This window comes from Ambystoma mexicanum, chromosome 5p, assembly GCF_040938575.1.
Source record: "Ambystoma mexicanum isolate Mex_15411 chromosome 5p, UKY_AmexF1_1, whole genome shotgun sequence".
NCBI lineage: Eukaryota > Metazoa > Chordata > Amphibia > Caudata > Ambystomatidae > Ambystoma > Ambystoma mexicanum.
This window is the reverse complement of record NC_090930.1, coordinates 838434777-838449877: the sequence shown is the minus strand read 5'-3', so window position 1 is coordinate 838449877 and position 15101 is coordinate 838434777. Positions and strand designations below refer to the sequence as shown.

The window sequence follows — 15101 nt, the reverse complement described above, 5'->3', positions numbered from 1 at the left end:
GAGCAACAGAGTACTAAGCTGCGAACTTGCAATTCTCTGGACGTTGGGAGCTCACCACCAGCACTGATATTTTGAGATTGACATTTCCGCCTTTTCAGCATGCTTGCTCCTCAGCCCAGGATTTGCGCGTGGTGTTCCCATCCTCCCTCTAGTCTACTTCTTCCTACCTTACTTGAATTTCTAAAGGCTCTTAAGACTTATCTGTTTTCCCTTTCCTACCCAAGATTTTTACCTTTGTTCTTTTTCACTAATCCTTTTTATTTTAATGGCCTGTGCATTGCTTCTTTCCTTAAATTACTTATTTTTCATGGATCAATTGATGTTGTTACTTGTGAACATGCATTTTTATTTGTTTTACAATGCCCCAATTGCCTCTGTGCACATTATAAGAACTTAAAGTAAATAAATAACAAACAATATATATCCAAAAGCCTTACCACCTAAAAAAGAAAAGTGCTGACTCCATTCACCAACCAATCCCAACCCTCCCATTCATTATGATTCCACTGCATGAAGGGGACCTTTTATTAGAAAAGAGATACGTGGCAGGCCTTTCCTCTGCTTATAAACATCCACGCTGCCTTTCCTCTTATGACAGAGCAGGTAGCTGACCTACCTTATTGTATAAGAATTCTAGAGTAGTTTACAAGCACAGGAATTCGATGAAGGGCCCCTTAGGTGAGTAAGCTTGACTGCTCTCTCCCACAATATGGCAGCCACAAATAACTCACAAGCCTGAAAGCTTACTAGCAACAGAGAATGCCTCGAATTACAAGCAAATCCAGCGTGTATATCCAGGAACGTACTCCTGCTCCAGGGCCCTCAATGAATCACCTGTCTCCCCTTTCTCATTCTCCCAGAGCGCTTCAGTGCAGGGGACCCTCCCCGCCCCCTCTGTGCCATTGACAATAGTGCAGTGGTCTCCCTTTGAATGAGCCTCTCAGTGCCATGCAGTGCTATGTAAAGGTACTCATGAGCATTTGAGGAACTTTGACTGCAAGTGTGCCTGTCCCCAGTAACATAGTTGCGGGTGCTGCACACCCCACCCTACCTGAGACTCTGTGATCTGCTCCCCCATGTTGCCAATTGCCAACCCTCCCCTGGCAGCTCCCCGCTCCTTTCTTCTGTGTCCCTCACTGTGTTTTCTCCCCAGGATTGCAAAGCGCTCCTTGATTCCTGAAGCTAGGCCTGCGCTAAATAGATACCCTAAATAAATGCTTGAGAACTCAAAAGAAGGAGACCTGGGGAAAATACCACAGAATATTTTTATAGCGGGGGATGAGATAGATAAAATCTATTTAAAACGCCTACCTTCGTTTGAAAATGCAGTCTTTCAGTATACTTTATATTACTGTTCCCGCAAATTCGGAAATGTAAGTTCGATTTTTTTGTGAAGTTATTTTGCTTTGTGTTTTTATTTTGTTACTGTCTTATTTAATCATTCGTAAGCCTAACAGTAACCCTTTCTCTTTCTTAAAGTGTCAACCTTGTTCTCTTTGCTTTGTTTTAATTTTGTTGCTGGATCTATTATGTAGGGATGGGCAACTGTTGTTTCACACATCTTCACCCTTAGCCTTCCACATTTTCTGTTCCCTGCTGGGCATATCCTTGTTCTTTTTATATTTCATGTCTTGTCTTTCAAATGTGGAGATAGCCGCCGTATCATGCACTCATTCTACCCTCTGTCAGATAGCAGGCATTGATCAGCAAGCAGGCCACACCAGGGAGTCAAGTTATCAACATGGTTTGATTAATACATCCGTACAGGTTTGGCCAAACTAACAAGTCTGGTCTGAAAGTTGTCAGGATGGTTATTCTCCATGGTGGAGTGGTACTCTGGGAAAACTTGTATTTGTATTTGTGTTTTATTGAATTTATATAGCCCTTTAATCCAAAGTGCTTTACATAAGAACAAGAAGAAATACAGCAAGCATGAGATGGTAATTGAATCACAATTCGAAAACAGTATAAGGAACAATTTACATTATTGGTGAGGAGGGAGTGAAGAGGGACAAAGGAATAGGAGGGAGTGGGAGATCAACACATATAGGATGGTAATTGAATCACAGCACAAAGGGTATAAGGAACAGTTTACATTATTGCTGAGGTGAGGAGGGAGTGTAGAGGGACAAAGGAATAAGAGGGAATGGGAGGGATGAGAGGAGATGTTAGCAGAAGTCAGAAGGGAGGCAAGAGGGTGTGAGGAAGATGAGAGGGAAGAATAAGATACAGTAAGAGCAGGAGGAAGGATACAAGGGAAGTAGAGGGGAGGAGAGGGTGTAGAGGTTGAGGAGTAGGAGGTGAAGTATGGGCGGGGAGAAGTACAAGAGGAAGTGGGAGGTGTTAGGGGGGTATGGAAAAGATAAGATTTTAGAGACGAGGGAAAGGAAGGGTAGGAGGGAGAAGAGTGGATGGGTAGGGGGAGGCGGTTCCAGTGGAAAGGAGCAAGGAGTTGGAATGAGCGGAAGCAGGAGGAGGCGCAGGGAGGTGGAGGAGGAGAGAGTAGGAAAAGATCAGTGGAGCGAAGAGAATGAGAGGGGGAATAATGTCTCAGGAAGTAAAGTGTTCCAACAAAAGTTTTGACACAGTTCATTAACTCTGGAGCCGGATGCCTCCCGGCAAATTCACGCAAAAACTTGTTTGCTCACAATAGCGGGTTTAATAGGGTTCACACACCATATTACCCACAGTTCTCAAGATCTTGCCTCTCAGTTCTCAGTTGCAGGTATTAGCTTCGAACGTGGAGCTTGTGGTTAGATGCTGTACGCAGGGCTGTAAGTGATGGGCCTTCGGAGACGGATTGGAGCCAGAGGATGCCAGAAGGCTTCCCTAGAGCTGGGACAAGGTTCTCACTAGGTCCCTTTCAACTCTTCGTTTCTTTCTACTACCTCATTGAGGCTACCCAATGTTTCCCTCTCACTTCTTTCTGTCACCTCCACTTTCACCTTCCAGAGGGGTGTCCACCTCTCCACCTCTCACAACACTTCCTCTACATACTCTGCTTCTCTTTCCTCTATCTACTGTTCTTTCCTTGTTTATTTCTCATCCCTATTTTCTCGCACTAGCTCTCTAGTCTCCTCGCCACCTTCTTGACCCCTTTAGGCATCTCCCTTAGAGTGATCAGTGTTCTCTAGTTCCTTTCTCTCTCTCCTCCTTCACCCCTTTGGGAACCACCCTTAGACGAAATCACTTTCCACTGTTCCATTTGGGTACCTTCTTCCCTCCACACTTCTGGGCCCTTCCCCTTTTGCGTCCCTGGGTCAGTCTCAACCCAAGCTCCTTGACCTTTCTCGCCCCAGCCTTTGTGTCTTGCTTCTTCCATGGCGCTGATGTCTTGTGATTCCTTACCTTTAGGGTCTGCCTCTACTCAGTCTCCTGGGCCTTCTCTCTCTCTCTGTCTCCTCTTTACCCCACCATTCTCAATCCCCCTTCCAGTTTCCTGTCTCCTGCTTGTTTCAAGCACCAGGGAATATGCTTCAATTGCCTGTCTCTAGCTCCTTCCTCAGCTCCTTCTCCATGTTCTTCTCTTGGCATCTCCAGACAGCATCGATTGAGCCCTTCCTCCTGGCTCCACCACCTACTATGTCCTTGGATTTCTATGTGTGCTTTGGCTCTTCGGTCCAGCCTCCGTTTAGTGAAATGGGAGTCAGGTGTGATAGATGAGATGAGGATTGGCTGCCGGGCTCCACCTCTGGGGATGTCTCGCTGCACTGGTGTGGGACCTTGGATTGGCTCCTCCCTCCCCTGGGGTGGTTCTCGTTCTGCTTGATGAACCCTGGCCCTGCCCTACAGCCTCTGTCTGGGTTAAGGGAACTAAGGTGCGCTGGTTTATTGGAGGGAACTTGGGGGTCATAGTATTCTGGGCCTGAATGGGTCTCTAGTGTCTGCTTGGCCCTAGTTTCAGGAACCACAGTCACATTATTGGAGTCCCCGCCTCCCACCTTTTCTTTATGTTTCTGGTATAGGCACTGTCTGACTCTCTCTCGGATACCCTGGCCAAGATCAGGTCTCCATCTTTCTTTGGATAGACTCAGGAGTGGTTACAGCACACACGCAAGGGGAGCTGAGCGTGCAGGTTCTGTTGGCACTGCGAGAATGCCATTCCTTGATTCTCTTAAAGGGTCCAGAGTAACTAGGGTTACAGTGTGGCCTGATGGGGTAAACTTGAGATTCGCCCATTGCCACCCCCAAGCCCAACACCATGTCACTTGTGGCGGCACCCAGCCCTCTTTCTGACTCCTTAATCCACCAGCACAATCAGGCAGGGCACTTTATCACACTAGTTATTTTTTTTCCTTCTGTGTCTTTTTTCCTATTGGTGTTATTTCTTGTTTTTTTTTCTCAGCTTTCTGCAACATTTTTAATGTTAGTTTCATTGATTTTTCCTACTTTCATTTATAATCTTATATCCATCAAGTTTTAATTTTCGAATGTGGGTCCAAGTGACCGGCATGCAGAGGAGTGATTAAGTGTATATGTTGTGCCTATCAAAAAATAAAACAGGTTCGTTGTCCCTTTGTTACTACACAGTTGAGTGGTTATTTCTATTTTTTTATGTGTGGTCCAGTGTAACAATTACTTTTTGGAGAAATGCAGCCAGTAACTTCAGTTCAGCCATTTTATAGGTTCCCTGAGAATTAATTTTGGCGCCACCCTCATCATCTGCAAGGGGCAAAGACCAGAGCTCCCATGTGTGTGAAGGTTATCCAATTTGTTTTTTTCTTGGAGTTCTGGGACTTGTAGTTTTCGTAAATTGTAAATACATTTCAATTGGGACAAAAAACAATTAGTCCCACGATTCAAACGAAAAAAGTAGGTCGTGATAGCCTTCTCAGAAGTGGCAGTAAGAATCTTGAGGGCTCTGAGGGGCTGATTTTTTCTATAAACTTGTTCTACTTGATTATTTATTGAACACATTTAATGATCAGATTTTGCCACTGGTTGCAAGTGGAGCAGAGTGGAGCTAGAACTGTATAACGCCACAAAGAGACAGCATCACATTGAAGTACAAACCTGCTCCCTGATTAGAAGAGCACAGGTAATGACGCAGGAAATAATTAACTGTCATCCAAGTCAACAAAATGTTCCCTTCTTGAAACATCCTTCAAAAGAAATAATTGCGCTGCAATTAATTACTGTAAATGCCAGTTTCAAAAACCTATAATGAAAAAAGCGGATTCTGTTTATAATTACTGACTTTGTGCATTTGCTTCTTTGGGGTTTTCAGTCCTTCCGGGGCTACGACTGGAGAGGCAAAGACTGCGACGAGAGGGACGGCGCCGCTTATCCCGGGAGACGGTAATTGCGCTATATTGTTTCACTGTTTACATGTAATGCAGGGTAATGAGGGGCGTGTGTAACCTTCAAGGCAGAGCTGACCTTTTCTTCGAGTGCATACAATCCAAAATATTAATCGGCAACCTTTTGTGAGAGGGTAGATATTGTCTCTATTCAGAGCAACGCGCCTTTCTCCTTCCTCCTTTTAATTACTGACAGCAAGGAACTAAAAGAAAACACTGCTTGCCACGCAGGCTTTCCATTTCTCACAAAATGTCACATCAAATTAAGTGTTTTTCTATCTTACATTCAGATTTATTTTTCGCCTCATTTAAATACAAGATTTATTTTTTTGGCGCGGATAAGTCAGTCAGTCTTACACTAAAGTGGTATAAATGAGGTTGACGGGAAAGGTCTCTATGACGCATAACAGGAAGTTTGAATTGTAACATAGCACAGCTTTAATGTCGCACAAAAATACTGTTTTGAGATACAGAAAATACTAAACTGGTTAGCATTCAGCACATGTCACGGCTAGAAACACTTGTGTGCAGGCGTGTGTTAAATGCCACATCATATCATGCCTTTATGAACATCCCTTCCAAAGCAGGGCAAATTAGTACCAACATTAACCTTTTAACTGCCATGGGTTCAGCCCCCCCCCCATGCCAAGGCCTTTTTTGGTGATTTTGGTATTTTGCCATTCAATGCCTTCTAACGTTTTCTGTTTCATTAACCCCTTAAGTGACAAGGACGAGGTATCTCGTCCTTGGCAACAGGGAGGTAATCCCAGGGACGAGATACCTCGCCCTTGACACTTAAATTAAGTTTAACTGTAAATTGGTAGTAAATAAGAGACGCAACCAAAAGGAGTGTCAGTGCACTGGAAACGCCAGAACAATAGACTACTCACCACAGAAAACTGAAGGAGACAGATATGTAATGGCAGAACAGCCCCACCTGTACAGGAGGGTGTATGCTGTGAAGAGGCAGGACAAAGCGCCTGTGGGAGCATATGTATGGCCTTCTAAATGAGCAGGCGTATGCCCTCACTAGATGTTTACCCAATGCCATTTTCCAAATCATCACAGATATCAGGGAGCACATCACACTGTCTTCTTGGCAGAACCAGGATGTGCTGTAAACCCAGGTTAATAAAATCCAACATATCATAACACTAGGACCAAATACACTCTGTACACGTTTAAATGAAGTAAGATGATCAAGTTGTTCACTGTTACACATAAGGCATTTGTCACAGAAGTCTGCAGACGGCATGCAACTGACAAGGAAGTGGATTTATGCAGAATTGAACCATTTTCATGACTGCCTTTAGCGCTCTGCCACAGCACTCGCAGTAATGGCTGCTGAGGTAGGAGCAGTCAGTGCAGGCGCTACCTCCCTGAGCTCCTGTTTTCCAGTTATCTGCCTGGAAGTCTGTCTACCAGATCTACTGTTTTCTGCTGTGGGAGGATCCTTCAAAAACCCACCCCAGGCCATGGAGCGGCCGCGGAGCTAGTCGCTGAGGTAGGAGCAGTCAGTGCAGTCGCTACCTCCTTGAGCTCCTGTTTTACAGTTATCTGTCTGGAAGTCTGTCTACCAGATCTACTGTTTTCTGCTGTGGGAGGATCCTTCAAAAATCCACCCCAGGCCGCGGAGCGGCCGCGGAGCTAGTCACTGAGGTAGGAGCAGTCAGTGCAGTCCGTGCCAGGACTTTCCAGACATGCCTCCCCCCTCGGCGCCTCCCGGACTTAAAATACCGACACCGACTGAGCTGCAAATTGAAGAAGCAGAAGGTGAAAGAGCCAAACAAATTCTCCGTAGCTCTAAACCGAATTGAAACAGAACTGACCCACACCCAATCTGTTCCCCTCAGCGAAGCCGCCTGCAGTCGGCACCATCGAAACTTTGCAAGCAGCCTAAATCACAGCGCGAAAATGTGAGGACTTCTCTGGCCACTCCCGCGTGTTCAGAGGCTGCAGTAGCACCAGAAACACCAGAGAAACAGACCCACCTCTCGACGCAGAGCCTAGAAGATCCCATGGACTCCACTGATGAGCAAGGTGCAAACGAGTCACCACAGCACGCGGAAACCCGATAAAAACTTAACAGTGCTGCGGGTTCCCCTCGCCCTAAGCCAGACGTTCAGCCGGCTCAGACATCTTCGGCCCCAAGGACCGGAGGGTTTTCGGTGCCGGAGCCTTTGTCAGCCGCTGTGCAACACCCAGAAACCACAGACACTTCAGAGCCGCACATCAGCCCGGTCTCGGGCCTGGAAAACATTGACGACGCTCGAGCTGCACTGCGGGAGTCACCCAGTGGAAATCCAACAACATTACCGGTGAGCATTTCCATCCTGGTGACCCCTCAGTTATCCGCGATCAACCCGGAATCATCAACGGATCTACTTGCCTTAAGGGAATCCCCCTGGGTCTTCTTACCTTGTGGCCCTCGGATCGGTGAGGATGGTCCCCAATCTGGTGATTTCTCGGCCGCAGGATCTGAAGATCGCAGCACGCTCCCCGTGGGAGGCGGGGTGCCTGCAGGAACGCCGTTCCGCGGAAACAGATGTGTGATCAAGGCGGTCTCGTTGATTGTAGAGATGCTTCCGCCACTTGGCGATGGCTCAACGAGCAAAACAGTTCCTTTGGTTTCCCATCTCAATCTTTCTCCGCAGGAACGCCAGAGCAGACGGAACGACCAGCAGATTTAAGGAAATGGAGAAAAGAGTCCTTTCGGCGAAGACCAAAACTCAGCCACCTACAATCCAAAAAAGACACAAGAAAAAAGAGTGCCGAGCCCGGAAGCGGGCCAGCCAAAGCCACTATGCCAACGGAAAATCATTGCAGTTCAAAAGAGAGGAATGAGCAGGAAAAAGGCCCTAATTAACAAATAGAAGAAAACCTTAGCGAAAATGGTCCAACTGAACTCACTGAAAGACTTTTTCATAAATCAAGGCAAAAGAAACCACAATCAAATGGACGAGCTCTCCGATGACGAGATTTTAGAGGCCACAAAGGAGCCTCCTCCAGCCATAAAAATAAGGAAAACTAACAACAGCACAGCCTCTCTAACATCAATGGGCCTGACAGAGCCCACTGGGAAGTACCTGGAAACAAAGGACTTAAACAACAAACCTCCTGCAGCATCAGCAACCCAGACCAGTGATATCGAAATGCACACTGCCCAGCCTCAGATCCACTCTTCTAAAAACTCTAATGAAACTCACAAACCTGCAAAATTGGCTGAAATTCGGGGTTCAACCCCCCCGGCGGAACCCTTGGGGGAACTGGATCTGTCAGCCGGGAAAGCCTGTGATCAGCCATTACCGATTGACAGGCCCTCCAGCCCTGCTCCAGTTGGTACCCCTAATCACCATCCTGCTTCGAATTCTCAGCAAACGAAGCCTCAAAAGTCTCTCAGTCAGCAGGACGTGGGCTCGGGAAAAGACCATGAACGACCACCTTTGGGTAGACCTGAAAGACATTCAACACCTCAATTGTTCCCAGCCCATGTTTTCAATCTTTCTTCCCTGCCGAGTACACCCTAGAGACGTCAGAGCCTGGTAAATCAACTGCCGCCTGCCCTCAAAGAAACTCCATCGAAGTCAAAAGATTTATCAACTATCATGTCAGCCCTTACCATCGCGTTGAGCCCATTCTGCAAGCTTTACGAAGCTCTATCTGATAATCAAAGAGACCAAACAACTTTAATACTGATGATGCACACAAAACTCATCTATTTAGAAGGTTTCATCCAAGCGACGGAAAAAAGGCAAGCCAGTTCTACTACTCCAACTACCAATTCTCAGTCCGTGCACAATGAATCAGAAAATTCACGAATTAATACAGACCAAGCCATATCGAGAAAAAAGAGCTTCACAATGAAATCTCAAAGCACTCAAACAGATCAGAAAAAACCACACCCAGTGACTAAAAAGAATCTACACTGGGACAACTTTAGCATTTTCAATTCCTCAAGTGGCCCAAAGTCCCCCAAAAGTGCAAACCTGCCGGAGGTCTTCTTTTTCAAGAAAAGTCCAACGTGACATCAACACCTCGGCAGGAGCCTCCAACAAGAAACAACTGGTGAGGGTTTCGCAGGAGACCAAGAGCTTGCTGGAACATACTCCTAATGCTCAGAGATCGCCAAAAAAAAAGTCCTTCTGAAATTAAACGATTCTTCGGACCAGCCAAAGCAGTTGGCCGACCGGGCTGGCCAAAACCAGGCGCCGGACTATCCGACAAAATGAAAGCCCTTGTCGGGAAAAAAAATACTAGAAATTGTTCCGGTGTCGCCAAAAAGGGGTGCAAATCTGCGTGAGTCCAACATGCAATCCCCTAAGACAACTGAAGACTTTCTTGCAGACTCATTTCTAATGAATCTCTCACAGCATTTGAACGTCACTGTGCTAGGTGAGGATGGAAGAACTCAAAGGACTCCGCCGACTGCCAGATCCACCCAAAGACACCAGACAGCAATGGAGCGAACATCTAAACTGCATACTGGAGAGCGACGAAGATACCCGCAGGGAGCAGTGCAGCGTAGCACTAAGAGGTTGGAAGAGTTAGAATACAGCAGAGCCAAAAGAGCATCATTGAAAACTCCTCCTAAACTCCATCGCCAAGAGAATAAAGCCTCACCCTCAAAGCATAAAAGCACAGTAAATCCATCAGATGCAGAATCGGCACTCAGAAACCGCCCTCGCAAACTTTCACGAAGGGGAAGGTCTGAGGAAAAGAGAAAGACAGCACTTTCCGACACTCGGGAAAGGAGAGGCCGCTCACCATCGATCTTAATCCTGAAGTTAGAACAAACAACTAGGAACAAAGATGACATGGTGCTAAACTGTAGAATGGTGAGATATATCTTCAGCAAAATCTCGGCACTTAAACACCTGGAAACGGAAGACTACCTGAGGATTGAACCTTACCATAGGGGTAAAACAGCGAAAGCTTACATCCATATAAGAACAACTGCACTCCCAACCTCAATGAATAAAGCCCTGGACGAGCTAACTTCACGGGGTTTTCACCTTTCAATACTAACTACATCTCTATCAACTTCTGCAGCCCCTAACCACAAGGTAAAACAATCGCCAAGCAGAATTTACCACAAGTCCACAGTAAGAGACTCCACCAAAGTGGGAAGAACGTCGAGTGGCAAGGCCAATCCAATGGTGCAGCGGCAACCTAGTCATAGCAGAACCATCAATGCGACAGAGTTTGGTCCAAAGATGGACCAACTGCCCAGATTCGAGCCTGGGGCCGACAATAGCAACCAAAAAGTCAACCAAACTAAGCTAATTAGAACTCAAATCAAATCTAGTACCTCGTCGCTCACAGCACCCAGCGAGAAGCTGGACAGATCCGCAATCAAATCCAACAACGTGAAAGGAAGCAAATCACTAACTGCACCCCTAGAACAACTGTGGGCGTGGCTCCCGAAACAGCTGTCAATCAGAAGACACAAATAGCAGTTTGCTACCGACGGATTCGCGACACAACCGTCGGGCAAGCTAGGAAAACCAGTCCTATCGTCAACAGTCTTAACAATGGGATCTTGGAACACACGTGGGTTCCGGCATTTGATGCAAAGAGGGGATGTCAATCTAAATGATTAAGATATCTTGGCTTTGCAAGAGACCTTGTTATCAGAAACTCCATACCTCGACGGATTCACCATAGTGGACTCGCAGGCTAAAAAAAACGTACTAGGCCGTCCGTCAGCAGGAATTCTCCTTGCAGTTCAATCAGGCAGAGGAATCACACTTGAGCAGACCATATCAGTTTCCAGAACTCATCTTGCAGTTCTAACCAGCTGGATACTGCCGGATCCTACAAAAAAAGGAACTACTATGAAACTGCAGATTGCAATTATTGCAGTCTATTGGAATCCTCAAATTATAGAGGATGAGGCCTTTCTCAACTCCATCAAAGCGACTATCGACCAGCTGTAGACAGAAAAAGAAGTGTCTGCCTTGATAATCTGCGGAGATTTAAATGCGAGATGCCCCTCGACCCGAGCGACATCAAACATGGCACTACCTCAGCGGAAAACCGCGGCAAACAATGGGTGGAGTTGATGAAGTCGAGAGGATGTGCAAATCTCGCCCTAGCATTTCCCAATCCTAATCGATGTCCAACATGGGAAAACCACATTTCAAACGCTACCATGGATTATATCTTCACATGTAACCATATGCTCAACCTGGCAACCTTGTTTGAAGTCGTAAAAACGATCGCAAGCGATCACAACCTGCTTAAAGCTACCTGGTCTGTGTCCCCCCTGGAAGCTATGTGGTCTGAATCCCAAACTGAGTGCAACCAACAGAGGTCCCGATTGAAACTAACGGAGCACAGAATAAAAGAACTAACAGTTAGATATAACAACAGTTTGGACAACAAAGTCACTCCAGGGCTTTCTGAACCGGACTATCAGCCCTTGTTGAGCCCTTATAAATCAAGGACAACTAAAAAGCTTCCTACGAGCGACCAGTTTGCGCATCAATATGATAAACAACTAGTGGCAAAAAGAGCTGCAATAAGACACCTAAAGAGAAAGGCTAGAATCGCAAACACAGAAGCCGCCCTTCTGGAATGGCAAAAAGAGACAACACTATATAAAGCCTGGTTAAGAAATCAACGGCTGTCCCTCTACCAAAAAGACTCAGAAGCAATGCTTGCAAAAATGGGGGGAAAGAACGCAAGAGCCTTTTGGTCACTGATCAAATCCTCGGGGGCCCACGCTGAGCCGTCTCTGACCAACAGAGTGAGTGAAACCTGCTGGACGGCCCACTTCAACAAAGTTTTTGGAGGCCCCTTTGTAATCTCTCAATGCATGATTTCCGATACAAGCGAGGAATGGGTAGACGTGGCAGACAGAGAGTCCATCTTAACTGCCATAAGCAAACAAAAAAACTCAAGGGCACCGGGCTCCGACGGGGTGACAAACGTAGACCTGAAAAACTTTCCAGAAGAATGGTCCATCTTTCTCTCCAAAGTCTTCGAAACCTGCGCAAAGAGCCGCCTGCTCCCGAGATCATGGACAAGAGCTGTGGTAGCCCCGATTTTTAAAAAAGGCGACAGGACAAACCCTCAAAACTACCGACCAATTGCACTTCTTGATGCAATAGGGAAAGTGTTCGCCTCTCTCCTGCTATGCGAATTTCAACTCTGGTTCAAGAAAACGAGCCTTAACGATCCGTTTCAGGCGGGTTTCCGGAAAAACTCAGGAACCATCGTTAACATCATGCTACTCAGTACTCTCAAAAGCAAATCACAAGATGGAGCCGTACAGCTGTTCCTCGCATTCGTAGACCTCTCACAGGCCTTCGACATGGTGGACCGACCACTATTATGGAACAAACTGGCAGCCGCAAATTGTCCTAAGGCGATACTGAATCCAATAAAGGCCCTTCATACGAATACATCAATGCGAGTAAAGCTGAACACTAAAGGCCTATTGTTAGAAGAAATTCCAACGTCCAGGGGTGTAAAACAGGGCTGCCCCCTTGCCCCGGTCTTATTTACTGCCTTCCTAGGAGACTTCAATGTCACTGCAGAAACGGCAAAAAGTTTTCCTCCGAAAATAGGAGGAGTGGCAATCAGAAGACTACTTTATGCGGATGATATCACCCTGGCCGACCAAACCCCAATCGGCCTGCAAAGACAACTAACCAATCTAGCAAGCTACATCTAATCGAACAAATATTCAAATCAATTTCAAGAAAACAATGATAATGATTTTGGGAAAAAATCCAAGAAACAAAACCAGCTCTAATTCGAAGTGCCCGTCATGGCAATTAGAAAGCAACCCTATTGAAGTTGTGAAGGAATTCAAATACCTGGGCGTCATGCTGGACAACTCACGTTCAGAAACCTGCATGCAGCGCTTCATATGATCGAAAGCAAGATCTTCAGCAACCCAAGCACGAATGCTAGACAACAAATTCGGCAGGTTCTCCCTGATTCCGCTGCTAACCTACTACAAGTCAAAAGTGGTTCCCAGTTTATTGTACGGAGCAGAAGCCATGCCAGCTCTCCCAGAGGAGATTTGGATAAAGATCGAAGGATTCTTCTGGAGATCAGTTCTGTCTCTACCAAACTCCACATCCATGTCGGCCATCAGGAGAGAGCTAGGCCTAATTTCCTTGGAGGCCTGGGCTGAAAACAACAGCATGTCTCTCTACAGAAACATCTTGCTCCCGGAAGCTTCACCTTTGTATATCCTGCTCCAAAAAGAACTCAAGTCAGGCAGATCAAAAATGCTTACTGCCTGGGCTTCAAAGAGAAAATCCAAGCTGGAATCCATTGCATGTTCAGAGACTGAACTGTTGCAGAACCCACTGAGAATCAAAAAAAAACTTGAAGAACTAGACTGGATCAAGACTCAAGAAAATGCGGCAAAGAATAAGCTACTAAGGCATCTGCCACCCTTTGCAAGGAAAATTAATGATCCAGCGGAAATTTACAAAAAATTCCCAAGCAAAAAACTTCGAAATCTTTTTATCAGAGCAAGACTGAACCTATTGCCAAAGAATGAAATCCGCTTCATCAGAGGATTGGCCATCACGAATACTTGCAGACTGTGCAAGGAGGAGGCCAAATCAGAATCAATCCGCCATTTAGTAACTTCATGCACGGTACTTCAATCAATACGAGAAAGCTATCTAAAACCGGTCTTAGAGCCTTACGGGGTACCTGAAGAATCGAGCTGGTGGCTGCGTATGATCAGTGGCCAAAGAACTGCTTGGACCATTTCCACTACTAAAATCGTACAGTCAGCGCTGGAAAAAATTGACTCAGAGAACAAGAGTGGGAATGATGAATAAATAAGTAACCAAGAATAGCAGGGGAACTGTAACAGTACAAATACGCGAACCAGGAAAGGAAAAGAAACGTAAAGAAAAGGAGCTGCATCAGTTTTTGTAAAAACAATTAATTTTGTTAACGCAAATAAAAAAAAATTTAAAACAAATAATATGCAGAGAGGTCTCGTGTTAAGCAGCTGCTCCATGATGTATAGATATCAAGTGCAGAAATCATAAAGGCTCTGCTATAATGTCGGTCACTGTGAACATTAGAGACATGAATACCGAATGTTACTTTTAAGAGCTTCTTCCGTTTCCCTGCCGCTTGATTCATTCGTGACTTTTTCCACTTTTGTTTCACGTAAAAGTGCAGTTAAAGAACAAATAAATCAGTCCCTCAATCCATGACATTCAGCCTCTCTGTGATGCAGAGACTTCTTATTTATTGGGGCAATAGATCTTAGGTAAAGCAATATTCACATGAGTGCCATCTTGGAATGGTAGTGCTTGCCTGACAATGGTCTTGTTACTTGTGCGTGTCAGCTCTGTGATAATGTTATTTTCAGCCTGTGTTTTCCTGTTATGTGGCAGCTTTCAACTGCAATATTTAATGACACATTATGATGAATAAATCACAGCAAGAAATTATAGGCGAGCATTATCACTGTGTGCGTTTTAACTTTGAGCTGAGTCACGTTTACTGTAACAATACATCTGTGCCTTAAACTAGGGGAGAACATTTTTGCATATAGCTCGTTTTTGCACAATGTACATTGCACAGAGTTCTGTTCATGGTGTACTTCAGAAGTGAACAACATGTTGCCCAAAGACCAGATGCAGCCGTTCAGGGCATGCTCTATGCCCTCCAAGTCACAGGAGGTTTACGGTGAAGTGTGGCGTACATCTGGTCCTTTGTTCTCGAAACTTTAGAGAGAAAACAAAACTAGCAGGGAAATAAAACAGGCCGGTACATTTTCAATCTCCTCCTGTTTATTTGCATTCATGGAAGAGG

General features: G+C 45.7%; 1 protein-coding gene across 1 annotated transcript in view; it reads left to right on the top strand.

Moving 5' to 3' along the window:
- AOAH (acyloxyacyl hydrolase) overlaps positions 1–15101 on the top strand; it is a 1097690-nt gene that overhangs the window by 588423 nt on the left and 494166 nt on the right. The window contains exon 8 of the mRNA XM_069613263.1: positions 5228–5298. Coding sequence (XP_069469364.1) covers positions 5228–5298 — 71 coding nt within the window. The remainder of the gene's footprint in view (positions 1–5227; positions 5299–15101) is intronic.